At 39.1% G+C, this 27791-nt stretch overlaps 2 protein-coding genes across 5 annotated transcripts in view; one reads left to right on the top strand and one right to left on the bottom strand.

Moving 5' to 3' along the window:
- NEB (nebulin) overlaps positions 1 to 6726 on the top strand; it is a 214789-nt gene extending 208063 nt beyond the window's left edge. The window contains exons 164-169 of the mRNA XM_063116557.1: positions 1136 to 1243; positions 1830 to 2019; positions 3230 to 3322; positions 3849 to 3998; positions 4761 to 4870; positions 5921 to 6726. Coding sequence (XP_062972627.1) covers positions 1136 to 1243; positions 1830 to 2019; positions 3230 to 3322; positions 3849 to 3998; positions 4761 to 4870; positions 5921 to 6094 — 825 coding nt within the window. The 3' untranslated portion in view covers positions 6095 to 6726. The remainder of the gene's footprint in view (positions 1 to 1135; positions 1244 to 1829; positions 2020 to 3229; positions 3323 to 3848; positions 3999 to 4760; positions 4871 to 5920) is intronic.
- Positions 6727 to 10140: 3414 nt separating this feature from the next.
- RIF1 (replication timing regulatory factor 1) overlaps positions 10141 to 27791 on the bottom strand; it is a 36095-nt gene continuing 18444 nt past the window's right edge. Inside the window, exons 18-35 of one of the 4 annotated variants that reach the window (XM_063116554.1) lie at positions 26424 to 26531; positions 26182 to 26331; positions 25966 to 26065; positions 24230 to 24494; positions 23253 to 23295; positions 22571 to 22773; positions 20898 to 20997; positions 20480 to 20611; positions 19598 to 19743; positions 18772 to 18861; positions 18630 to 18690; positions 15348 to 18179; positions 14041 to 14187; positions 13380 to 13457; positions 13168 to 13283; positions 12350 to 12503; positions 11591 to 11699; positions 10141 to 11183 (exon numbers count right to left, since the gene is read on the bottom strand). In XM_063116554.1, coding sequence (XP_062972624.1) covers positions 10963 to 11183; positions 11591 to 11699; positions 12350 to 12503; positions 13168 to 13283; positions 13380 to 13457; positions 14041 to 14187; positions 15348 to 18179; positions 18630 to 18690; positions 18772 to 18861; positions 19598 to 19743; positions 20480 to 20611; positions 20898 to 20997; positions 22571 to 22773; positions 23253 to 23295; positions 24230 to 24494; positions 25966 to 26065; positions 26182 to 26331; positions 26424 to 26531 — 5055 coding nt within the window. In that variant the 3' untranslated portion in view covers positions 10141 to 10962. Of the gene's footprint in view, positions 11184 to 11590; positions 11700 to 12349; positions 12504 to 13167; positions 13284 to 13379; positions 13458 to 14040; positions 14188 to 15347; positions 18180 to 18629; positions 18691 to 18771; positions 18862 to 19597; positions 19744 to 20479; positions 20615 to 20897; positions 20998 to 22570; positions 22774 to 23252; positions 23296 to 24229; positions 24495 to 25965; positions 26066 to 26181; positions 26332 to 26423; positions 26532 to 27791 lie in introns of all 4 variants that reach the window. The other 3 variants (XM_063116553.1, XM_063116556.1, XM_063116555.1) reach the window with 3 other exon arrangements.

A 27791-nucleotide genomic window follows, 5' to 3' on the forward strand; every position in this document is an offset into this window, starting at 1 on the left:
TTTTTCCTCTATAAGCAGTAGTTGAGCTGATGGAAAAGAAGGAAGGGTGTGTGATAAAGGCGGGCTTCTGCCTACTCATTTTCCAGTGCTTGCTTGTAGAAGCCACCTTCCCCAGTTCTTGCGAAATTTTGCAGGTGTCTTTTTGTAATATTCCAGTTCAGTCCTGAAAGCCATCATGCTTCTGTAACGTTTACGTGGATTGCTCGGGTGGGGAGGCCCTTGATGATTGTTTAAAAGCTTCTTTTGGTATAGAATGTGGTAGCCACCTCTTGCCGGGGTTGGTGAAGCAGAAGTAGATTCTACCAGTGCGTCGTGATCTGTTTTGTCCCTTTGTGTCTTTTGAGGCAAAATTCAAGGTTTTGATTTTCACCTAAGCAGTTTGGGACCTACTTTCCTGTTATTCCTTCAAAGTCTTTAAGAACAACTAACCAAAGTCGCGGCCTATATATTTTCTGAAAATGCTATAAGATTGCCTTTTTAAGGCTGGGATTAAGCTGGGTAGTTATAATTTGACACAGTATTTTACACTTACTCCTAGGGAAGTAAACATATGATTGCTGTGTAAGTCCCATTGTATTCAATGAGATTTATTTCTGAATAGACAAACCTAGGATTGCACTGTTAGTTGCCTTTTCATTTGGAGATGGACCATTTGTTAATGGAGGAGGTTTGTATGCAGGAAGTCCCAGAACTTTTGAATGCAGATTTTAATCCTTGGCATCACCAGTTAAATGGGTTGAGTAGTAGATGTAGCCAAAGACCTCTGTTGGGACTCCCTGGAGAGCTGCTGCCTAGATGGACAAACAGTCCAAGGCAACTTCCTGGGTTATTTTATTGCTGTTGTGTTGCGTACTGAGAGGTCCTTGGAGTGGGATGAGTTAGGAGTCTACATAAAGTCAATAAAATAATGCTCTTACATTCACAATCAAGCCAACATGCCATTTGCAGTTAGTAAAAAACACTTGAGGAATAGTCTCGTCAGGTGCCCATCAATATTTAACACAAGCTGTTTGCATCTATCTTCAGCATCTTTTCATTCATTCCTCATTCCATGTCACTTCTCCCTGAGACCTCTCTTAAAACCTGTTTGCTGATTGGCTGAGCCACATTTATTCACACTCTCTCATTTTGTTAGGTTCTCTATTCTGATAGTTTCCGGAAACAAGTACAAGGTAGAGCCGCCTTTGTCCTGGATACCCCTGAAATGAGACGCGTTCGGGAGTCACAACGACACATTTCCACAGTAAGTATGCCTTTTCTTTTCTTTTTTCTGGGGAAGGGGGTCAAAGAAACTGCACATGTAAACCAGCAATGACAATATACTTAGCAATGTGGCTTAAGATGCAACTGTCCTGAACACAACATTAACAGGCAGGAATCAACTTTGCTGTCACTGAGATGGTAGGAATTGGACAAAACTAGTAAACTGAATGGAACTAATGTACTTCGGAACTAGGGGATGATGATACAAGGTAAGCAAAAAGAGAAATTACTTAAGATGGTGGGTGCAGAACCTCAGGCTCAGGGGATACATCCAGCCCACTGCAGGTCCCCAGAAGGCCACATCCTTTCCTCTGGCCCAACCCCCTTTCCCCAAATCACCAATTATTTGTGCAGTTTTTCCTCCCATTCTAAAAGCTAGAAATACCTCTTCCTGGCAGTAAGAACTTTGAGATAAAATATGCTGGTATTTTTGGCCCACCTCTTTTGCCTTCTGTCCGAGAGCTTCTTCTAAATTGAATTTGGCCCTGGGTTGCAAAGAGGTTGTGCAACCCTGCCTTGAGATACAAAGGACTGGAATGGACCTGTCATTGTCTTGAAAATTCCAGGTGAAATACCATGAAGACTTTGAAAAGAGCAAAGGCAGCTTCACTCCTGTCGTTACCGACCCCATAACAGAACGTGTAAAGAAGAACATGCAAGACTTCAGTGATATTAACTACAGAGGCATTCAGAGACGAGTAGTGGAAATGGAGCGGAAAAGGGTAGACCAGGATCAAGAACTGAGCAACCTCACAGGTATTCCAATTTTTTGCTGAGTTCTTCATGTATAAATGAATCCCATACATGGTTGACCATTATATGTGGTAGAAAATTATACTGATGTGACATCAAATACAAAAATCCAAATACTTCCATCTTGTTAAATGTTTATTACCTTGAAATTAATATTACCTAGTTGTTTCTAGTTAACCAAATTGGACATCACTTCTTCTTTGAAACTAACCAAGGAATGGATGCAAGGACACAACCTTGCATTTTCCAGGAAAACATATTAATGCATATGAAGCTGCCTTGTATAGTATTATCTGTTTCCATCCTGCCTCTTTAACCTTGCGAGTGAAGAATGCATGGAATATAAAGACACAGACACCAGAGATTGGGATAAACTAGGGCCTCTTTATTTACATAAGGGAACTTTACCCCTCCATGGATCTGCATGTGAAAGTGCAGGAATTTATTGGACCCTTCCTTCAGGCACCTAGCCTGCCAGTAAGGGTGAGCCACTCCCTTGAATGCAGGGTTTGGGTAAACCCACTCCCTTACTCAAACTACACTTCAGTGTTTGGGAGTTACAGGCAAGGCAGGCCTTTATAGGCTCTGCCCTGCCCACACCTCACGCTGCGCACATGCCATTGGACTTACAATGTCTTCCTCCCCCCCCCCCCCGCCGCCCCGCAAAAGCCTCCCCCCGCCCCACGATATTCTGGCTGGACTGGAAACGGGCTTGCTATGATGCACTCCACATGGGGCTGTCCTTGATTATTGATCAGAAGCTTTTGCTGGTGTAGAGCATGATGGCAAAGTCTCTTCCTGGGAGTGGGGCAACAGGAACACATTCTACCAGGGACTGCAACTTGCAAATCATGCACTCCCTAATGGCATAACTTGGGTGGGGTGGGGGTCAACCTTGCTCGAATGTCACTTTTCTTTCCCATTTATCAAGCATTCTGGCTATATTTGAAGAGTTGTAAAATGTATCTTTTGCCCTGTAGATTCTAAGATCAGTTTTTGTGACACTTCTATTTTAACTTTAGAAGAGAATAAAAACCTTTTAAAAGCACAATACACGCATCAACACCCAATGGAGGTTGGTGGCACCAGTTTTGGTAGGGCTGTAAATCCATACTGGGTTTCAGTCGGAACCATCTAGGACTCTAAAGGAGCCATCCAAGGAGCTACTTTGGAGCAATCCAAGTTGCTGAGCCAACCTACATGTCTTTTGCAGGTCTTCGCGTGTGGCGTACTAATCCTGGATCTGTCTTTGATTATGACCCAGCAGAAGACAACATTCAGTCGCGAAGCTTACACTTGATTTCTGGTATGTTGTGCGATCTGCGATAGTCTGTAAATCACTGTGTAGATGGATACAAACCCTTGTATTGCTTAAGTCCAGCTTTCCCCCAACCTGGTACCCTCCAGATGTTTCGATTATCTCCCAGCATTCCTGACCATTTACCATGCTGGCTTGGGCTGATTGGAATTGAAGTCCAAACCTCTTGTAGTCATACTTAGAGTAGACCTATTGAAATAAATGTGACTTAAGTTATTCATGTCTTCACACCCATAAATCTGGATCCAACCCATGAAGGGCACAAGGATGGGGAAGGCTGCTTTTAAGTCTAGACCTTTAAACTCTCCGCAAATGGCTGGGGCATGCTGGGAGTTGTAGAAATTGTTTCTGTCTAAACATTGATTACATTTTATTGATTATATTTGCATACAACATGCATACGATTGCAGCCTTATTTTGATATTTAGTTAATTAACTCTCCAGCTGAGTTTGTTGTTGTCAGAAGTCACATATCCTGTCTCACTGTCATGCCTTCATCTTCGGCCCCCCGCAGTCCAAGCCCAACGACGCAGCCGAGAGCAATCCCGCTCTGCCAGTGCGCTCAGCGTCAGCGCTGGCGATGAAAAATCGGAACATTCAGAGGCTGCCGATCAGCACCTGTCATACTACAGCAACGGAGGCTTCTTTCCCTCAACAGCAACAGGTACAAGGCACTGAACCATGCATCAGTGCCATTTCCCATTCAGCAGGGCTCTCTGTGGTTGGAAATCACAGGCAGAAAAGAATTCTCCCCCATAAAGAGCATCGCTACAGACCATTGTCACATAGTCAGGGGAAGTTTCATACAAAGTGGTTAGTGTATTACTTTGCAGAAGCAGCTCAGCGTGGATGTACCAGGCTGGCAAGACTGGGAATGACACATAATTTTGCTGCCATCGTGTCATTTTGGTTGCACAAAACACAGTGAGTTATGGGAGTAATCATAGCACGATTACTAGAGGACAAGCAGCATAACAAATCAGAATCGCCAAACATAAGTTAATAAGTAATTCAGCATCAGGGCTACTCTCCATCTCTATGCCAGAGATTTCTTTGTCCTTCAGTTAATACATCTAAGGCTTTTTGTGCCCCAGAAATGCTTTTTTCAACTATTTCTCTTGGTAGAAACAGGCAAGAGTAGCAGCACTTGCTAGTCAAACCAGGAAGAGGAATTGCTGGCATACCAGTAGAACACCGCTCTGCACACCAATATTCTTGAATGAACAGTTTAAACAGAAACCAATAGATTTCTCTAAAATGACTGTACGCCACCATGTTACAAACGCATTAATTTGTTCTGATTCACGCACACCCATCGTCACTACCTCATAAAATTTAATCAGCACCTAAGCACTATTTAAGAGATTTATTATTGTTGGGTGGGTGAAAGAAATCAAGCCTTCTGTTGCTTTATTTCCTTTTCTAGTGGAGTACAAACATGCTAAAACTGTAGAGCTGCCGCAACAAAGATCCTCTTCTGTTGCCACCCAGCAGACCACAGTGTCTTCTATCCCTTCTCATCCTTCTACTGCAGGGGTAAGCAAAACCAGTTATTTATGCAGAGGAACAGGGTTTTCGACATGCAGATTATCTTTCTGAATTGGGCACGTGTGGGCAATAGACTGTGTTGGGAAGAAAAAACTCATCTGAATGCTCAGCATGATTACCATGAAAGTATTGGGCGGTGTGTGTGTGTGTGTGTGTGATTTCTTGGTACCCTTTACCTTCCTTCTGTAATAGGTGGTGCTTTTAACTTTGATAGTGCTGATCACCTATGTCATCTCTGGCAGGATGATCCTAATGGTGTCCCAAATGCATAGAGTTGACAGACTTCACCTTTACATGTTTTATCCCAGCACATTGCATGTATGGCTTAACCAAAATGAATACAGACAAAATAGTGCACAAGGCACACAACTACTATAGTATAAATGTTAAAGTCAAAGATGGGGTGAACAGTTATAACGAACCGAAGGTTTTATAACAAGAACAAAAAATCAGCATTATTGTAACAAAAACAGCTGCTCATTAAGAATCTGTTTGAGGTATTCAAGAGATTGCACATGGAATGGAGGTTTGAACGCTCCCCACTTTTTTCCATGGCATTAGCCCTATAGATGGTGTGTCTCTGACAAAGCAACTCGCAAAAACAGGATTTATAAGCCTGTTAAAAAGGTCCATAAACACTGAAGAGACTTATTTGTGATTTTACACTGTAAATCCCTACTGTAACTACTTTATATGGTATTGTTCATTAGGTTTTGAAATATTGAAGAGACCTATCCGTGTCTCAATACTATTATTATTGCAGTTGTACAACATTGCAATTGTTTGCAACTTTTATGTTATCTGCTAAAGATTGTTTTTGTTACAATAATGTTGAATTTTTGTTCTTGTTATAAAACCTTTGGTTCATTATAACTGTTCACCCCGTCTTTGACTTTAACATTTATACTATAGTAGTTGTGTGCCTTGTGCACTATTTTGCCTGTATTCTGTTTGTATCAACCACTGCCTTCTTCTCTATTTCTACACGCTGGTAGTAACCAAAGGCATTTCTCTTTCTTTTAAAAATGACCACAACAGAAGACGTACCGTGCTGTCTATGACTACACAGCAGCAGATGCGGATGAAGTCTCCTTCAAAGATGGCGACGCAGTTGTCAATGTCCAAGCCATTGACGAAGGCTGGATGTACGGGACTGTGCAAAGAACAGGCAAAACGGGCATGCTTCCAGCCAACTATGTAGAAGCAGTTTAAGCCAAAAAAAGAAGCAACCTCCCATAAGGCATATTGACGTGGACAATAAAAAGGCACTTTACACAACATCTCTCCACTATAACCCTTAACACACTCTCTCTAATGCCTTATAGTTTTGCTCTGTTGGTATGGATTAGGCATTGCCTGTCATACAAAATGTTCCACAAACATTCTCCAACAGAACCAAATTCTTAAGATTCTAGTCACAAAACAAGGGGGAAGTGTCAACCTACAAGCCTCTACCACTGCTTTGGATTGACTGGACTTGCACATTCAACCCAGAGCTGTTTGACTCTCACTCCAAGGTGTTATCACATTTTTGTATGGAATCAAATTGAATTTCCACCCTAATCATTTTTTTAATGGAACATCTAACTGTGTTGGTTTTAATGGTTTTCTTATCAAGAGACGTAGCGTTCTCCTGTGATATTCTAAAAATAGCTGAATGTATTTATTAATTTTTCAAGTAACCAACTATGTAAAGCTAACAACTCAAACCAGGCAAATTGTAGAAAAGCCTCTCCTTTTGTCTTAGAGAACGCTGGTGCATGCCTTTTTCATCTGCGTGTTCTTGGATCACAGTGGTTATTCCCTCTCAAATTAGTGACTAATAAATTTCATGTTTCTGCAAATCTGAGTATTTCCTTAATTTATGCTGGCAATAGAAAATAAATAAATAAAAGAACTTCAATCTCTTCTTGATAATAATTATCACTGAAGTTTCCTATTAATGAAAACTGAATGAATGTCTCTCTCTCTCTCTCACACACACACATGTATTTACAGCTACAACTGCCACTGCTTTATTCATTCCAAACAAAAACCTAATATTTTCCCAGTACGTCACTCCAAATCACCAGCTGATTTTTACCAAGTGATCAGGGCAGGAGCATTGACTCCCAAATATCCTCATGGAAGAGGAAGAGAAACCCTGCAAGAAGCTGCCAAGGATAGGCTGACCAATGTACCATCACCACTAACTGGGACCTGACAGTGAGATTCTTCTGCTTGTAGTTGATCAATAAACAGGTCCTAGAGAAACATATCTTGCTCAACAATATGAAAGGCCATAGAAAAAGCTTATAGGATCACATGCTATGTTCCCTGTTGAATGACCTCTACCTGAAGATAATTGCCCCAAACCATAGTGCAGAAACACCACAGTATAGGGATCCAGCAGCTTTTCTGAATAACTGCCTGACTTAAATTTTGGAGTTCAGCCAGACCCCACGCTAAACAGCTCTGAAAGTACCAATCTGACTCAGGTCCACTCATATGAAAGGATGATATAGTTTATTGATGGAAAATGGATACATGTAAGAAAAGCTTACACACCTGTCAGCTTTCTGCTGTAGCTGCTCCAGTTTCCTAGAAGCAACAGGCATTGGCCCAGAGACAGTTTATCTGAGCAGGTGGTGTACTTTCCCTGTCTCAGGCGAGAACAGGTAACAGGCCAATCTACCCAGGATTTTGTAGACCTTGTCCCACTGAGTTTCAGATGATCAGAAGGCGCGCACACACACACACATCTTCCTCCCTTCACTGAGAAAGGGTGGGGGCAAGGAAAGGTTTCTCATAGCAAAGAAAGGAACATAATAGCAAAAAGTGCAGACCCTCACAGCTAACTTCATTATTGCTGTCAACTGCTCTACCAAATAAGCATACATATGCTACTTAGACACTGCATATGACTCTGTCATATCTGACTCCTCGCTGTTCTTCCAAAACCAAATCTATCACCTCACCTACTCCACTCAATAAGAGAATGAGGAAGTTGGCAAAAGGGAACGTAAAAGGGGTTTGTTTGCTTTTCAAAGGCCAAGCAGATGTCTCATTTATCCCAGCTCAGTAGAGGACCTGGATTCTACCAAAGCTTGTAGGGAAAGTATCAGGATGATATTCAGAATGAGTTTAACCTTGCAAGAAATGTTTTTAAAAGATTGGGGAGGGTGTTTCAGAGAAAGAGGAAATGGTGGGGCATGACAGAGAGAAGGTGGAACTGCTTAATTCTTACTTCTCAATCTTTTCCCACAAGAAAAACTGCTTGATGAAGCAAAATAGATCAAATTATGAAGGGAAGAAGCTGCAGCCCAATATAAGGAAAGAGATGGTATAGCAGCAGCTAGCCACTCTAAATGAATTTAAGTCTTCAGAACTAGGCAAATCATATCCTAAGAAGCTAAAGGAGCTCAGAGACTCTTATCTATAAATGTTTTGAAAATCCTTGGATAACAGGTGATGCCACAACTCTGGAGGTTGTTTTCCCCATAACATACACACACCCCATTTTAAAAGAGAGGATCCAGGCAACTAGCTACTGGATCAGCTTTGATGTTAATAACTGAAAGGTTCTAAAACAGATAATTAAGCAGTTAGATTGTGAATGAATATTTAGAAAAAAATCTGAGATCACAGCAAAGTTTTTTCCCCTTGAGAACAAGTAATCCCAGACTAACCTTATCTGTTTTGTAGAGTTCCAAGCCAATAGATCAATATGGAGGTCTTTAAGCAGCATCCCCAATAATACTCTTGTTGACAAGCTGGTAAAACATCGACTAAACAATGCTAGGTGAATATGTAGCTGGTTGGCGGACCATACCCAATGTGGACTTATCAGTGCTGTAGGATTGTGCCCTGGGAATCATTTATTTATTTATTTCATTTATATACCACCCCATAGCTGAAGCTGTCTGGGCGGTTAACAAAAGTTAAAAACAATGAACATTAAAAACAAATATACAAAAATTTAAAACCATCAAAAGCATAAAAACAACAATATCCATCTATCATGCTGTTTAACATCATTATAAATCTTGGGTAAAGGAGGGGCTGCTCATCAAATTTGCAGATGACACCAAAATGGTTCAACAGCAGAATATACCTCATCAGAAATGATGGGATTCTCCATTGTCATAGGTTTTTAAGCAGAGGCTAGAAAGCAGCCTATCACAGATGCTGAACGTATGGTTTTCCTGCACTGGCAGTAACTGAACTAAATGTTCTTTGAGATCTTTTCCAACTCTGATTCTAAGAAGTGGGCACGTCATAAGCCCACACTGTAATCTAGAGGCTGCTGAGATTTGAGGTGCAAGAACAAAAGAGTGAAAAAAACTACTCCAAAACCTGAAAAATTAAGGGGGAGGGGCATTCACAAGCACTTTAAAGTTATCTTATCAAGTGTCTTTCAACAATTTTGGAAAGATACAAATGGAATCTCTAAGAGAATTCCTATTTAGGGAGCTGCCTAGTAATAGACACTTTTTTGAGCAGCTTATGGATGCTTACGTGACTCCCTCCCAACTATAAAAGACTCTGGTTTTTCAGAGGCTACAGATGCCTCTAGTTTGGCAGTGGCCCCTTCTTTCAATATCCTGCTGATTCCACCCCATTATCCATTAAAAGATGTGAAATTGAATCGGAACTCAAAACATATTGTAACCATGAAAAACCAAAGTAACTAAAAGATTGTGGTTAACATTTTCACTTTTCTAATTATCATTAAGAATCATTCTTAACTTCCCTCATCACCCCAAGGACAGACAAAACAAAAAGTCTGAATACATGTGTTAAGAAAAAGAAATGAAAGTGGAATAAACCGATAGTCACTCAGCAGTTTCAACATGTAAGCTGCTAAACCACATTTATTGTTGAATTTTTTAATAAATATTTCATCTTACCTTCATATTTGTGTGTAGATTGTGCAGATACAACATTCAAATGCATTTGGCTCAATTCTCTTTCTTAGGACGTAGAGGAATAAATGTTTTGTTCAACTGTGCCATTGAAACACACAATCCATGCTGCTGCTTCAGAAATGTTCTATCGTTCAACTAAAAAATATTTACCTCTCAAAGCGAGAACCTTTATAAACATTCCATCTGTTGTCACGATCTGAAGAGCTATTTTTGGCAAGTGCATAGGACTTCTGCATGACTACTGGAATTTTAGTCTACTAAGAAAGAAAGAAAAAAGTATTCTCTTGCATGCAAACTGACTCATGGCACAATAAAACTACTACTACTTTTTAAAAAAATGACTTCAAACAAAACATTTCATTATTTTATTCAAATATGTATTTCCTAACAGTTGAATTGATCCCATTGTTAACTTTGTCCATACTAACAAACACAGTATGCTCTATACAATCAAGATTTCTCCCACCCAAAGATATTAGTGCATTTTATACAGAGATCATAATTTATAACATCTGAAATTGGGAACTCTATACATAATATACAGTTATTTATGTCTTTTCTACTTGTGACTCAGGAAGTGGGGCTAGAATAGCTCTCTTGTATATAAAAAAAATTAAGGACGTGCAATCTGATCCTGAGAATCTCATCGGAATTCTGTACTGATATTTCTATTTGCATAATAAATGCATGCAAAAATAGACTGTGTACAAGTGATTGAAAAAGATACTTTGAAAAAGAATCTATAAAACCAGTGCTTTCCAAAATACTTGGGCAATCTGTTTCACTTTTGGTAAACCAGTTAACACTTCAAGTTTCATTTACAGCAATGAAATCTGGCCTTTTACAATAGGTCTGATGCATTACAGATCAAGCTTGCATTTGAAAAATATAGTTAATATGCTACACAAGTTATGTTTCACGAGTTTCAACATCTTAAAAGTTATTTGGGGAACTGTGGATAGCAGCAATAAGGAAATTATTGATTTGAATAGTGAGTGCCAGAACTTGAAATTTTAAGATATACGCTTTGATGCTATATCTGCCTTAAGTTACCAAAACAACTTTTACTTAAAAACATAAGGCTAAAAGTTCAGCTCAAATAAAAAATATGGGATTTTACAAACAAAATGTCTTGTAACGAAGTCTAATCTTCAACAAACTAAAAACAAATGACTAAACAGTGCTTTCCCGGGATGGAGACTTCCAACGTGCCTGCAGATTTTTCATAATACAGTTTGTCATGCTATGAAGTTTCTCTTGCATTTCAAAGAGTTCACTCCCTGAATAACTGAGAAGATTTTCAGAAGTAATCTGAGCAGCAAGTATATTGATCTGGGCACCAAGGTCTGCAGTTGAGTGCTCATCTGCACTGGAGGCAACTGGTTCACACAAGTCTAGAAAGAAAAGAAAATGGTAAATACATATCTATTTGCAGGGACATCCTAGTTTGATTCAAACTAGAGTCCTATTCATATGTAACAGTATACAACTCCTGCCCAACATAATAACTAGACATACAATCACCACCACGGGGTAGGCATTACTAGCAGGTATGCAACAGCCCTAATCACATGAGAGGAATTACTTGCATTACTAGGAGCAGTCATGGAATGATACCCATCACACTGCCATAATGGGCTTAAAATGGGATGAAATGGTTGAGGTGCATACACACACTTAATGATTTATTTAAAATGTTTGTATCCCGCACTATATCATTAGGATCTCAGGGCGGCGTACAGAAATTTCTACAAAATGCATTACAATTTGAGTACATAAGCAGAATTATGCTTGTATTTACCTGTTACTAGTTTGTCTTCATTTGGGGAAAAGGGCTTCTCATCAATGCAATTGAATGGCTTCTCTATATCATCTGGAACAGCAGTTTCTTCATACCCACGAGATTTTACCTACAAAAAAAGACAACCTCATATTTTACTACAATATATTTGTGCTGTTTGGAAGTGGTCTTGAATACTGCAGATTAATGAATATATATTTAAGAGCTCAGACTAAGTATTAAAAACCCCAACTTGTTATGTAGTGACACTTCACTAATGGAACATCTTTGTATACAATTCTTCAGCCAATTAACAGCAATCATTCTTTCTCATATCGAATGAACTTGGGTAGTCCAGTGCTTATCCCCTGGGCAATAAAACAAAGTCACCCACAAAGTAGGGGCTTCTGTACATCTGAGAAGTCCCCCAAATATATGTTAGAATGTGGAGAGATTTCAGGAACTGGAGGGGGGGAGATACCTTTCGTCATTCACACCCTCCTGAAACCTCCTCCTCTTGCTATACAGTAATAAAACACTCAAGGGTAAGATTTCAAAACAGTGGGAAAGAAGAAAAGCGGCCTCTCTCCTCCATCATGACCTATGAAACTTAAAAAGTCTTCCAAATTCCTGACTGGAGAGAACACTGAGCAAGAATCTGGATTTCTAAGTTTTAATTTCCACTGAAGAACCCATAACGTTTATTTGAAGTAAGCATTCCACAATGTTCTTCTCTGAAAACACAGCAGATTTTGCTTATCTTAGTACAAATAAGCTTACCTGTTGCTCATGGTATCCTTTAAGAGCTCTTCTAACATTCGAAACTTTGGGAGAACGAATGGGAAGAGTTTTGATCTCAGCTGCCGACAAGGAACTCAAGTCACCCACAGTCCTGATGCTCTTTGCTCGAATGAGTTGTCCTAACCCCCTTGCCCTTAGACAAATCAATGAAAAACCATGAGCCTTTTGAAGTATTTTAAAAGCTGAAAGAGATCAAACTCATTTTTTTTATTATAAATGCTTATCTTTGAAGCAAGTACTCTTGCTCCTTAAAAAGTATTTCCCCCATTTTAATAGAGGGTTTAGATTCCTTCTTAATGAGTAACCCAATATCTATTTTTGAGAATTCTATGTATAAAGGCAGCAATCTTTCTTCAAATTCTATCTACATAAAATTTTGCAGAGATGGGTCCACTCTAGGCTGCAAGCTGCCGACACTGAAACAACTAGTCAGAAATACAAAGTCCCAAAGATTCTTCCCTGAGGATGCCCACATGGCTTGGAAGAGGGCATCCCACCACCTCCTCCCACCCGAAAAAAGAGGTCTTCCAAGTCAAAGCAGCTTTCTATCAAGCAGTGCTAAATCTATCTTCACCCATTCTCTTAAGGATATTATCGTAGGTATACTCAACACTCCACAAGGAGTGCCATGAACCCTTAATATTGTGATCTTCCTTGCTCCTTTAGAGTGGCTTGAAACTAACTTGTTGCACACCACTATGCACTATGAGCACTGCACACACAGACTAAAACACTTCAACCAATATTTGCCACGTAAGTCTTTTCAGCAGCAGTTGCCTCAGCAATTTGATACTTACCAAATATTTGAAGCAATCTGAGGCAAAATTGTGTCAACAGGTGCTTTACAGCCCACCAATGCAGGATATATGCTTTCTGTAGGAGCTTGTAGTGGTTCCTTCACCATTTCAGTGATCTTAAACAATACAGAAAAATATTAACTTGGCTAAGTTTAAGAGCTGAATATAGGAGAAAATAGAGAAGAGGTACATAAAACTGAATTAAATCTTACTAAACACTTCTTTGAGCTCTTATATTTATGGCTACGAGATCCTGGGGACAGATATCCTTTGGTTGGAGTGGTAATATGCTGGATAGGAAAAGAGGAAAAAAGCTCTCTCAGGATCGTAGGAATCATCTAAAATCCTATGACTAGCCCTATTAAAATAGTTTGATCAAAATGGGGTGCTTAAATTTAGGAAAAATGAGAATAGCTAGTTCAAAGTAACAGATGCAGCTAATATTTCTTCAATGAACTCGTTTAGTGAACTATTTTTAAGAAAACTGCACACTGATTTGTATATTTACTTTCCTGAATCATTAAATTCAAATCTAGAGCAAGAGATCCCCATATAATAGCAGACCTCATTCCTGTGCACACACAAATGTCCCCCCCCCCCCCACCGCCCTCTTGTGTTATATTGCACACTGCTCTGGAAGATCCACAGACTCTCAGGAATGGCTTTTGGAGGGGTATAATTGGCTAAATTGGGACAAGAGGCAGAAAGGCCTCAGAGTGCACATGGAAGTGCTTTCTGCTCATCCACAGGAATCTCTGAATCCAAACCTTTGTTCTTTCATATGATTAAAGGAGATCTGTGTATTACAAAACTCTTGTATCTCAGATTATTTTCCAAGAAAAGATTAACTAAGAAGAGAAGCCCAGATTTTACCTTGGCTTGGTGGTTAGGTGAAAGTTTAGTACTTCGTAAAGATTGAGACCCATTAGATGAATGGGTTCTAACCACAGGACTTCGCCGGTCAATATCATCTGCCAATTCTTCTTGGTAGATTGGATTGGCAAAGGAAACTCGTCGGCTCTGTTCATAAGAGATTTAACAAAATTTCTATTTGAACAGATGAAAGTGCCATACAAATGATGTAACAAAAACAAAAACGTGCTATTTTCAAGGGAAATTACAGGAGATTTTATGCACGTTAAAAAAAAAAGACCATATATTCTCATGGGAAAATTCAAATCGTGAGTGTTCATTTGTTTTCAAAAAGAAAAAAACAAACAAATACAGCCTACACAGAAGTGATAAGTCAGTGCAGCTGATTTGGACCCATACGAAAAGCCCTAGAGGGTCTCAAAGTGTGTGCACATCCTTGATAAAAGTAAAATTTGTATGCATTTCCCCAAACCAAAGACAGGCGAGAGCTCTGCTAGTTATGACTATGTAGGTGGCAAAAAAATTAAGGCTAAATTTAAGCCTAAATCTATTTAGGCTGTAATCCTATACATACTCCCATGAGAATAAATCCTACTGAACTCTATAGAACTAGCTTTTGAGTAGACATGAATAGGATTGTACTGTTAGTAACTATGGACAACAAAAGTGCTAAAAGCAAAGACCCTGATCACGTGATTCTGTGCCTCCCTGAGTGGGAGGCGGAGACATAAACCATAATGATGCTTCCTCACACCAGGGAGGGAATTTTTCTCCCTTGTTCACCTGCTACTGAGAAACACGTCAAACTTTTGAAAGCCACTGAACTACATTACACTTGGGTGGAATAAAATGTACTTGCCAGTTTCAGCATATATTTGAGCACTTTCAATTCTGCAAACTATTAGTCATTGTACTCACTACCTGAGACACTACAACACCATGTGTCTATGCAGTTAGATTTGACATGCTCATGCCAGTAAGGGCAGCTCCCTAAATGAGAGATAATGTGGTAGGATTTATGCAAGCTCATACACAGAATTAAGCACATTGTTAACATAAGTTAACTTAAGTAGCTTACTTCCATTAGCAAAGGAAGATGCTAAAGAAAAGACATCCCTCCCCGCCCCTTCCAAGATCTGAAAGTGTTAACCCACAGCAAGCATGCCACATAGGACAGAAAGGAGAAGATTTTGCAATTTTCAGCTCTAGTAAGGAAGGGGAGGAGTTAAATATGGCAGATAATTTCATAAAGTCATATGCAATATGCAGATATTCACATGTAAAATGACAGCCACTCCTTAAAATACCTTGTTTGCAGGTGATGGTGAATCTTCCTCCTGTTGCCTTTTTAAACCTCTTTTTAAAATACTGGTAGAGGGAGATGCTGAAGGTGACCACATACAGCGTGCCTGTACTCCATTAGGGCTTTCACTAATCTTTGCTAAAGTGAGCGCATCAAGTTCTTCTAACTTCAGAGGAGAATCCGTGTTATTACTTTCCATTTGTACCACTGCTGAAGTTTGAGATTCTACTGAGCTGTCTGCTATATCACTTTCTGCATCCTCTTCCTGGCCGTTTTCTTGAGGTTCAGGAACCACCGCAGAATCTACTGCAGTCTTTTCTATACCATTCTCGACAATGTTGACTATTGTTTCACTAGCCTTTGTTTCCTCAGGTTGGCTAACATCCATCTCTGCATCAGTTCCGGCTTCCAGTTGACCACTTTGATTAGCATCTCCCTTCTCTGTAGCAGCCAGATCTGTGTCTGCTTCTAATGGTGGACACTGAACAATGGATTCTTTTGAAGGAGAGTCTGCTGAAGCTGACTCTGAAGTTGCTTCGGCCAAATCACTACAATCCAGAGTTTCTGGGACAGGCTCATCACTTTCACTTTTGATACATACCAATTCCTTGAGTTCATCTTTTGAAGCATCGTCTCTTGGCAAATCTCCTTCAGATTCAATACTCCTGCTTGAGTCCTTCAGGTCCTCAAAGTCCTTAGTGAAAAGCAGCAGGGCACTCGTTGTGCAAGGTTCTACACTGAGCCTGGCTGCAGAATGAGAACCTTCAGCAGCAGGAATGGATAACACAGCCACGGCTGCTTTACTCGGTGTCCTTTTATGTTCTTTTAACTTTGTTTCTGGACTACCTGTTTTTTTCTGTTCATTAAGCGATTTTTCCAACAGTGGCGATGGCTTTTCACCACAGCAGTCACAGCTCTTTGATCTTCTTGTCCGCTTACTTCTTTTGTGCTGGCATTCAGATAGCTCTGAAGATTTCTCAGATGAAGCAAAAGCACTGACAGCATTAACACAAGTACTATCTCCTGTAACCTCTGTAAGACAGCTTGTGTTGAGGTAAGGAACAGAAACTGTATCAAGAGTTCTAGTTCCTGGAATGCTTTCTAAAGTTGGCTCAGAAGAGGACTCTGTCAGCATTTGGGCAGCATTTCTCTTGGTATCCGAAGAGTTTCTACTATGTGGAGTATCAATATCTCGTTTAAGGTCTGAACATTCAGTAGATGGAATATTTTTGTCTCTCTTTTCATTATTATCAGAAACCAAAGCTATTTCCATTTCTCCCTCAGAATGTATTACATCTTTATTTTCTACCGAGGTGGCCTGGATTTCTATTACAGTATGAAGCTCTTGGCTTTCCAGCTCTTCCTTCACTTGGCTTTCAAGGGAATTACTTTTATTTTTCCATCTTCCTGATCTTTTCCTCTTGGTTGCTTCTTCTCTCGTTTCAGAACTATCGGATTCTGAATTTTCTATGCTGGTAAGTAACCCTTGCGAAGCCCTTCTTGTATGATATCGTGGAACCCCCTTTGGTTTTTCACTGGTTGCATCTGGACTAGAATCCTGCATATCATCAATATCAGATGCATTATTGCCTTCAGATTTTCTAGTACTTGTGTTAGTCTCCTCTTGTGTATTTCTTGAAACATGGGATTCCTTTGAGATGATCCCTTCTGTAGCACTACTTCCATGTACGCTTCTTTGTGCATCAATGGTTTTTTCAGGTACGTGCTTTGGTCTGTGTGTGGCAGCCTCTTTGCTCTGTGAAGTCTTCTTTGGCAGAATTTTTTCATCATCTTTAGGCCCATCTTTTTTCTGTTGGCTATTCTCTTTGTCTTGACTATCAGCAGCTCCTTCTGCAGTTTCTGGCTTCCGCCTTAAAGAACGCCTTAATGTTTTTTGATTAGGTGAGGTTTGGCTAATGTTAGATATTGCATCTCCTGATACAGCCACCTCTGGAGGGGTATTCTCTTTAGAGTCTAAATTTGGCCCTGGTTTTGTCTCTGTAACACTGTCTAAAATTTGTTTATTTTCTGTTGTACTTCCGGTCACATTCAAATTGGATGCTTGAGATTGAATATCTAGCAAATATTCTGCTTCTTGTGTTTCACCAAGTAACTCCTGTTTGTCTTCCACACGTTTGGCAGGAGGTGCTTGAATATTTTTCTCCTGATCTGACTTGGTTAGCTTTGTTTTTTTGTCTTCTGAAAGATCTGTTTTATTTTGTCTAAGACTTGACCTCTTTATTCCAATCGTGCTCTCCGGTTGCAATTTTGAATTAGCCTTATTTTCTTCTTTTGCTTTTTTGACTTTGACGTAAGTCCCTAGTGCATCTAACATTCCTAGATATGGCCTCTTAGGTCTAGTGACAACTTCTTCTGTTTTGACTTTGAAGGCATCCTTATTCTCCACATTTGGATTTCCATTGGAAGAGGGATCTAAAACACTCATGCTTTCCTGGTTGACTACTGAAGAGATGCTTCCAGATGCGCCAGATTTATTGTTGAAAGTTGAAGGACTGAAGGGTCTGCTCCCTGAACTATCAAATTTTTCCAGAGTTATGAAGGACTGTCTCCTGCTTACAGGCGATGGTGTTCCTGAAATGACATCACTAGAAGCAGAACTGTTGCTGGCATTGGAGGCACTTTCATCTAATACTGAACGTTCTTCTGGAACTGATTTAGGAGCACACATTTCTGATTCCTCACACTTTGTATCTAAGCTCTGTTTCCCAAGTATAGTTAACTGTTCAGCAGCGGTGGAATTACTCTCATCTAGAAGTACATTTGTCTTGCATTTTTCAGGGACTTCATTGGGAATGCCACTTGACACTTTTTCATCCTGCATTCAAATGATATACAGTAACATTAGACATTATAGTGATTACACTGCCTACATCATTCATCTGCAATCTCAAGATTACATTCATTTTGCTGAATATTTTTGTCCTAGCCCTAAAATCTACTGGGGGAGTTTTCTAAATATTTTACTGAAATCGCAAGCATTGCAATTTAGTTCTGTTTATTACAGTTCCAGAGTTTGTTCTGATAACGTGCAGAAAAAGCAACTTTCAACTTAAATGCCTATTTGGCTGTAACTATTTATAGGAACATGTTAGTTTCAAAAATCTAGTGGCTTGTACCACCTAGAAGTAAAATAGTTTCCTCAAAATAAATGTATTTTGTTTCAATAGAAAGCCTGAAACCACAGCAGTGACAAAAGAAATAATCAAATAATCAAGAATAATAAAAAAATGCAATTACCACCAATACCAGATAAAATTTTACAAACCTGGGATATTTTGTTGTCCTTCTCGCATTCTTCTTTTACATCTGCTAAGGTTGGCTTTTCCCTAAAATAAAGGCCACTTGTTTAGATACACTGAAGATGCAAAACCTTTCCATTCAATGCTCTGTTGGCACCTAATACTTACAAGGAATCTTCCTGGCTCTGCGTATATTGGGAAAACAAGGCAGTGTCTTGGGATGCATCTAGATTGTTGTACATAGTTGGAATATCAACCCTGCAAAAAGTAGAACTGATCAACATTCCAGTAAATTTTACTGAATAAAAGCACAAGTAGATTGAACATTTTACATCACAGAACACTATTTAAGAACAAAAGCTGGAAAATTACTCAAATTCCAGAACTGAAACAGCTACTAGAAAAACCTCAAGTGAGGCCTGTGAAAAATTATTCTCCACCTTTCTCTTCCTTGCTGAATGAGCTGATTAGCAAAAGCCTCAGGTGGGTGTTTGTAAGATTAGCCATATCTTTAGAATTTGCTAAACACAAAAACCTGAGCAAGTCACTCTGAAAGAGAATTGGGAGAGGGAAGCTCACCTGTTATCTTAGATCCATACACTGTAATACCTTTATTAGACTAACTAATCCGGATCTTTTCATCAGGTGAGATGTTACAAAAAGTAGGTTGGCGGGGAGCTAGCAGGGATTCCGGATTAAACACGAAGGGGAGGGAGAGAGGGTACACAGACCAAGATTGATTTCCTCCTTTTATTTGCAAATCTTTCTAGTCATAGCCAAACTTGCGGTTCTCACTGTTAGGCTGAACACCATTGCATAAATATAATTCTAGTTAGCCACAGAAACACTATACACATAATACCCTCTTCTGCCATCTCCTGGCAATATTGCAAATCACAAACTGGGTGGCAACATACAGAAAGTGTGGATTCTGACTCTTAAAACATAAAAGAGGTACAAGAATAGTCCATGGAACCAACATAAAGCTGCAAACCTTTTAGTTCTTAGAACTTCCTTTTGGTGCTCTGTCAACACTCTCTCTTTTGTTTCTGGAGGAATGAACACGAAGTCAACAGTATTTTCTTCTTCAAGAAGCATGTCTTTTCGATTTGCTTTTGACAGTGAGAATTCCAGCTTCATCTATTGCATAAGAGAAATTCAAAAGGATAGAGGAATTGATGCCTATAAACACTGACTCTACATCTCAGCCACAATCACAAAATCCTTACCAAAAAAAAGGACTCTTCAATCAAATCTTACCCAGCTCGAAACTATTGTGACACTACTAACACCATGATCTTGCTTTACCTTATGCTTGTGGCACCTCTAATTCAATCCCTGTGTTTGACCCAGTTTACACACAATAATTAACCTTGGGTTAATTACCCCATGGTAGGTTGGGACTGTGCACAAGCAAAAGAGTGTTCTGCCTCTGGCCTGCTTGCTGCTTCCACTTTGCATCTAGTTTAGCAAACAGTCCAGAACCTCTTTCCGTTTAATTCCATTTCAGAGAAGCTTTCAAAGGCCACATCCCAGTAGTGGTCAGCGTCAAAATACAAAAAATAATATCAGCATACCTTAGCTTAAAGCCCGTCCTGCCAGTAACTATGCTTAGGAGAGGCATTTCACCCTTTTAGAATGGTCTTTTGGGCAGGTTTCACTTTGTGGTGGTGCCCACAACAGTTTCTTAAATTGCCAAACGTGCCCACAATATAGGTTGGTGTGCCCAAACTCACCCACATTCTTCTATTGAGCCCATATTCACACTACCTAGCCCACTTCATTAAGAAAAATCACAATGGAAAAACTGCCTATAACAGCTGGAGATGGAAAGTGCTAATATAATACAGCTTCATTAGCAAACTCTATGTCTTACCTTTGCAGGTGTTACGTGGCAATTAATACTTTTGTCTTTTAGGTCATTGGTCTGTGCAAGCAAGGAGTCCCTTTTCCTAATAGGCTTTACTTCTATTCCACTTATCTTTGCATCCCACTGAGAATTTTCAGTCTGCTACGAAAGAAGAATTAATTTAACAAAAAGTATTAAAAACCCTTTTAAGGATTTGAGTTCTTATTTTACAGTTTCTCCAATATTAGACTCTGAAAAGTAGTGCTTTCAACAAGGTTTCTTCAGAGTTATCTGCAATCAATTTCTTTTTTAAACAATAGTATATCCAAACTTTGGGAGTTTTAAGTTGAATTAAGTTAGCATTATTCTTTATTTTGGCTTCTTTAGTCCGCTGAAGAAAGTCTGTTATAACAAATTCCAAACCTTCAAAAAAGATAATACTTACAGAATCAGAATTTGTCCCATTAGACTCTCTCACAACCTCAATGCTTTCAAAACCAGGCAACGAGAGTAGCATTTTCTGCTTGGCTTGGCATAAAACAGATCTGTAAGGATGAAATCATGATCTTGTATTAATATTCAATGACTACAAACTATTCATTTTTTTTAATGTATTTATTTATTTTACAACACATAATAAATCATATACATACATAACGCAACATTCTTATTTCTTAGTTATACAGTCTGCTTCTTAACTAACTCACATTAATAAGTGCCCCCCCCCCTTCGGGATCTTATTCTAGTTTCCAAAATTGCATTGAATCTTCTGGAGGTGTTCTTCCTCTCCCTTTTAAAAATACATATTCTAGGAACAATTTCCATATCTCTTCAAAATCATTGTTTTTTGTTATTCCCCTTCTAAATCTAATGTTACATGTTAATTTATCATTTATAGCAATGGCCCATATTTCTTTATACCAATCTTCTATATCATAAACTCCTTGAACCTTCCAATTTCTAGATATCATTAACCTTGCAGCTGTTAACAAGTTCGTTATTAATTCTTTTTCCATCTGATTACATTTAAGATTTCCATACATTGATAATAATGCTACACTTGGTGTTTCTTCTAAATTCATTCCAGTTATTTCATTTATTTCTCTATACACCATTTTCCATAATTTTTGTACATGTTCACAATTCCACCACATATGTATATACGTTCCCTTCTCTTTATTTATTAAGTTTAATTTTATTGGGGTTAGATACCACCTCCAAATTATCTTATAATAATTTTCTACACTCTTTATTATCCTTTAGCCATTTTTTGGTCCATTGTTCCATTTGGATACAGTTGAACCATGATATATTTCCCCCTTTTAATTTTTCTTTTATTTCTTCTTTAGATCCCATCTTCTCCATCCAATCTCTTATTTTAAGTACTTTCTCTTCTTTTAATTTCTTTACCAATCCCTCTTTTAAATTTCCAGGAAACTCCCTCATTACCACCACGGGTGTTATTGGGAAAATGACTGGAACCAATTTCCAATATTCGTTTTTATCATACTGTTTATGTCTGAAGATTCATAAACACAAGGCAACTTTGGGTTATTATCTTACACTGCAGACTAGTACATATCCAAACCTAAAACCATACAAAATCTCTTTGTATTTATATTGTCTGTACGGTGAAGCTTATGCTAGTTGCCCAGTTCTAGAAATAAATGCTGAAATTCTGGAGGAGACTTTCCTCATTAAATCATATTAAACCTTTATTTTATACTTTTAAAGAACAATTTTACTACATGCTATTATGTAGAGATGATTTCCATAAATTCCTCCTTCCTCATGCAGCACCCTGTGCCACCTCCCATGTTGTTCCAGGGTTTTTTCTCACACTCCAGAGGAGCAGCTTTTGGGGGGACTTGGGGGAATCTGCAAAAATTGCTCCCCCCCCCTTACTCCAGTAGGAGCCTCTGCTGGATCCAAGTCCATTCTGCTCACAGAACGGCAATTCTGGATCTAACCATTCTGGATCTAACCGTTTGTGTTTTATAGTCATATTTGGGTAAAGGGAAGTCTCTACAGGAGTCAAAGTATTTGTTTTCTTTTGGTTTACTGTTGTACAAAGCTTCCCTTCAAATGTTACAGCACAAGCAACACAAGCCTTCTTACTTTAATTCTTCCGGGTAAGTCAACGTTACAGCTTTCCCAAATGCTGCATTCCAGAACTGAGCAGCTTGACTGCGTATCTGTTTATTCTTGGTCAAAAGCATGATGCACAGCAATGGAGAAAGCTCTTGTAATAGTTCACTGTCAAAGGATCCAGTATAGTGGGACTGCCAACAACTAATACTTTCTGCCAATAACTTTTCGAACTGGGAAAAGGATAAAGAAATGTATTAAAAACAGTTTTAAGTTGCAGACAAAAAATGGACAACAAGGGGAGGGGGTAATTGCAAATTGCTTTCCCAAAGCTCCCTACATTGATAAAGCTTCTCCACATCCCCTCCATTGGTAAGTCCTGCATGGGTTTCATCAAGTTACCGCCTCAGAGATATGAGGAATCTGTTTGTGCTAGAACAAGGGTAGGGAACCTGGTGCCCTCCAGTTTTGGATGACAACTCCCATAATCCCGGACCATAGGCCATGCGGGCTGGGTTTATGGGATTAAAGTCCAAGACACTGCGAAGGCATGACATTGCCTCCCCGTGCTAGGATGACGGGAGTTGACTATAGAAGACACACACACATCCACTATATAGTACAGAATTGGGCTGTATGGCTGCAAAGCATTAAATAGAGTTTGTTATATTCAAGAGACAGAAAGGCAATTTTCCATCTACCAAATTGTTACCTTGTTGTTGAGCCCATTTGTCATTCTAGATGCATTAGTAGACCTGGTAGGGAAAGGAGATAATATATGAATGCTAAGTAATAATTATCCAAGTCAGTTTTAGATATGAAGTCAGGGAGGTTGACATATAAGCAAAACAAAATAAATAGATAGTTAAAGAGCTGGACAGAATAACAACACAATATTGCCATGCGTTAACTTTTTGAAAAAGGAACTAGTTTTCAAGTTTCAGGCAGCATATCAATTATTCAGACATGTCATACAATGGGCAGTATCCAATGCTACCCACGCACTAGCAGGATGCACTGAAGCAATTGGAAATGCGTGGCAACGCTAACTTCTGGAACAGGGCAGATGAGCAGAGCTCTAAGAAGGAAGCTCCATTGACCTGTCCCATCCCAGAAACTAGTGTTTCTGCTCATTTCTGGGTTGTTTTAGGAAGTGCTAGTTGCTGTTGTGCTAGTGGTTGGTCCACAGATGCAACGGAATGACGGAGACACAGCAGCAGTATTATATTCAGACACAAGTGATAACAATCTTGTAGTGGAGTGGTTGCCTAAAACCAACCTTTAAAGAGGAATTAAGATCAGACTCTAACCTCCTGTACTTTTTACGGCTGTCGCCCAATTAAAGAAATCTTAGTTGACCAATCCATATGAGTTTAAGTGGATTGATCGATCAGACATGTATATAGGTTAAAAAAAAGAAGGCATTTCTAAAGCCAAAAGGAATACTTCTGCTTTTGGATGCTGCGCATGTGTGTCATAGCAAGTATCTCTGAAAACGCATTATCTCCTATGAGAGAGATAAGGGAAAACTCTTCTTAATTTGGTGCTTGCCCTCTGCGGTTTTTAGAAGTACTCTAATTTATTTGGTTTAATCAAGCAATTTCCCTGAACTTCTTTGAACACTTGCATTCAACAAGTTACCTATAGTAGCAAAAGCAGTAACTGCTGTGTCAATCCATGTGCACTTACTTTATTTTTTCATAAAATGCTGCTACTGGTTTCGCAATTGTTCCAAAAAAGGATCTAATGACCGAAGGTAAAGAGATGTGGGCAATGATGATTTGGAGAACACCAACAACAGAAGCACCAACAGGGGGCAGTTTTTCAGGGCCAGATTCCTTGGATGCAAGCATCTGAAGAGAGTTTACCAACATCATCAAAAGTTTAATTAAAGATGACAGCTTCCCAAGGGGATCTTTCTTCTTTTTGGACCAGTCTGTTGGTGTCTGTGGAGCTAAAGAACAGTTTGTTAAATCAACAGTATTGTTTTAAACAAAACTGATCCAGTTCAATATTGCAATTCAAAGTTATTTAGGTTTACGGAACCTCTGTAAGTCACTTTAACTTGCCATTTGGTCATAAATACAAGGAACATTACTTCTGGTACTTTACTCCTGGAATATTTCTACTATGGAAGAGACCAACTTTTTACTTGGAACAGTGCAGGTGTAATACTTATCAAATAGGGAATGGAACATGTGATCCTATAGCCTGCTTCACACCTCTTAACTATGTTATAGCTTCTATATATACTGGCCTACAATTCAAACCTAGATCTATTTGGAATCTTTTATTTTATTTCTGATCATCAGGCAAAACTGCCCATGCTTACGTAGCAAAACAGCACCACCCATACTGAAGGACGTATTGGTAGACTCAGGATTCCTGAGGTTTGCAGAAGAACCAAAAACCTTTAGAAAAATCCTAAGTAGCCCAATGACTACTGAGCATGCTCAGTGATGATGGAATTCTGACTGATGTGAATGTGAATGGAGTAAGTGGCGGGTAAAGGAAAAGGGAGGAAGAAACAGATACAAATATAGAAGAGAGAACTTACTTATCATCGGGATAGTTGCTGCCCAGGGAACTATTTTTAAATGTACCCAGGGACAGAAATGATATCTGCACATAGATCCTATTGTAGGTTGGGCTGAAGCTGAGACAGTAACTTAAAATTGTTATCCATTGCTTTTATCCCCACAATAGTATATGTAGCATATAATAAGCCTGTAGTAGTTGTAATGTAGCTCACTGTTATTGCAGGTTGAAGGCCTGTGCTGAGACAATAGTTTACAGCAGCTCTGCAATGTAGTTCATTGCCAATATTGTAGGTCATAGGAAGGTTGACTTAAATTGCCCTTCAAATCTCCTCCCAGGTCAAATCAAGCACTTAACTACATACAGAGTCTCATGCTCCATTATCTTGCAGACTGGTTGCACTTTTAAGTGTTCAAGAACTAAACTAATTTTTTACACATGAATTCTTTCCTTTGATGCTAACGTTTTCCCCTAACTGCGTCAGCCACAGGCTCTGGTAACATCAGTGATATACTACATTTTGTGGTGCCTGCTTGTATATTCTAAAGGCAAACTCAATTCTCAATTGGTCCATGTAGCCAAAACAACAGCATCATTGACACACAAGAGAGAGGTTATCAGCAGACTTGAGGTTACCAAAAGTTTGCAAAAATAAAAATAAAAAATATTTTTTAAAAAAATCTAAGAAGGGGGACCTAGAAACAATCCCAAAAAGGACTGTTCATGTTCAGTGGGTACGAATGCTACCTGACTGTTTGGTGGAGGGAGGGGGAGAATGGGACACACCAAGACATCAAAGAGGGAGAGAGGGGTAATGGAATACAGTATCTTGAACCGGAGTGCTCCATAGTGCAATGTTTGTTGCAAGCCACCCTTGTTATTCTTACATCTATTTGTTGGCTGATATTTAGTACCATAAGGTTCAAAATCGATGCAATCAACCATAACTGACGCAATGTGAGAGAGACCGCCCAACATGGACTGATTCTGGAAGAGAAACAAAATAGAGATTTTTCAAATTAGTAAGGAAAGAATAAGGCAAGTGACAATAATTTGCATACAGCATCAGGTCACATTTTGAATTAATGGAAGCTTATCCTTACAATATGTGCTTCATCATCTAACCCAGATATTATTTTGGCACAGAGTTCTTCACACCACAAATCAGCTTCTGCTGTTGTCACCAGCAATGCACAACGGGCAAATGCTTTATAGAGGTCCGACCAGTAACGCAGCAATGTTTTCATTGTGGACTGTAGTGAAAGAAGAAAAAAACAGCTCACAGTTCTTTCTAAATCGCGGCCACTACCATATGCACGCAAGTAAAATTGAATTAATTTCCTACCTGGGGAAATTCAGAAGATGGGAAGATGTTGTTTACAGGGAGCAATAATGCACTGTAAATTGCATTGAAATTATGTTCCAAAGCATCACCTTGATTTACTTCATTTGTCTAAGAAAAAAATAAAGCTAAATTGAAAAAAGCTGTGAGTTTTTAATACAAAATGTACTTGGGAAGCCAACCTTTTGTTTTAAAACATGGGCATAGCTTTCTACAGTCAAGAACTTGCACTCTTTATCTCGCATTTTTGAGCCTAATTGAGTTTGGGATGCTAGCACAACGTTTTATTTTTAAAATTCAAATTCAACAGTGTTTTTACTTCACTAGCAAACAACAAAGCTATGTTAATTTAAAATATGCTAGAACAAAGGAAGTATGCAAATGTGAACATTTTATCTGTTCCAAGGCACTAGAAGCATTTGAGAATCTCATAAGATATGCAAAACTACACACACAGCTTTTCTTGCTGATGAATTGTGGTGCAAAATGTCCTAGAAATTGAACAGACTGTGATGTTCCATGATCCTGGATTGCATGTAACGAGCACCCATGGGTTGTTTAAACCTTAGGTGGTTGAGACTGTGTAGGAGCAAGTGAGTATGCTGTCTCCCAACTGGTCCTGCTTTGTAACATGGATGTGTCCCATGGCACTTGAATCTGGCATTCTAGGTTGTTGAGGGAGAAACAATCCAGAGTTTTAACTCAACAACAAACCATGGGTTAAAAACTCTGGGTTGTTTCTCCCTCAACATCCCAGAGTGCTTGATTTGGAATTCAAAAACACAAGCCAGGATCAGGGTGTCCCTGGTTGTTTAGCAAAGCAGTAATGATGAGCAGTTGGGATGTACCCCGCTTGCTCCCACACAGTCCCAGGTACCCATGGTTTTAAAAAAAACATGGCTAAACATTACATGCAAACTGGGTCAAGGAATGCTGAAAAGAATTGTGTGTGTCCTGTGAGATTTTCACCAAGCAGCATGACTCTAGTGCAAAATCATACAATCCTTTCGAAGCTCCCTACAGTTTCAAATGTAATTTGCAAACCTACATTATAGGGCTGCTATGCTAGATATACAAGAACTTGTTTTCAAAAATGTTTATTAGCATCAGGTAGACTTTTCTGCAAATTCTGCATGAATAGTGGCTCTTCAAGCAGATGAAATCCTTCACACAACTGTTGAAGTCCCATTTTAAAAAATGAACCATGGAAAATGAAGATTTCTCAAAATTCCATGTCATAATGCCACTTACATTTACTGATATTTTCATTTCACTCAGTACCAACTGACACATAACTGTCAAGTAAGGAATTTACCAAGTAAATATCTTGGAATGTCTATGTAGTAGACGTTTAGGAAGATAAAAGTGAGC

Source organism: Elgaria multicarinata, chromosome 2 (assembly GCF_023053635.1).
Source record: "Elgaria multicarinata webbii isolate HBS135686 ecotype San Diego chromosome 2, rElgMul1.1.pri, whole genome shotgun sequence".
NCBI lineage: Eukaryota > Metazoa > Chordata > Lepidosauria > Squamata > Anguidae > Elgaria > Elgaria multicarinata.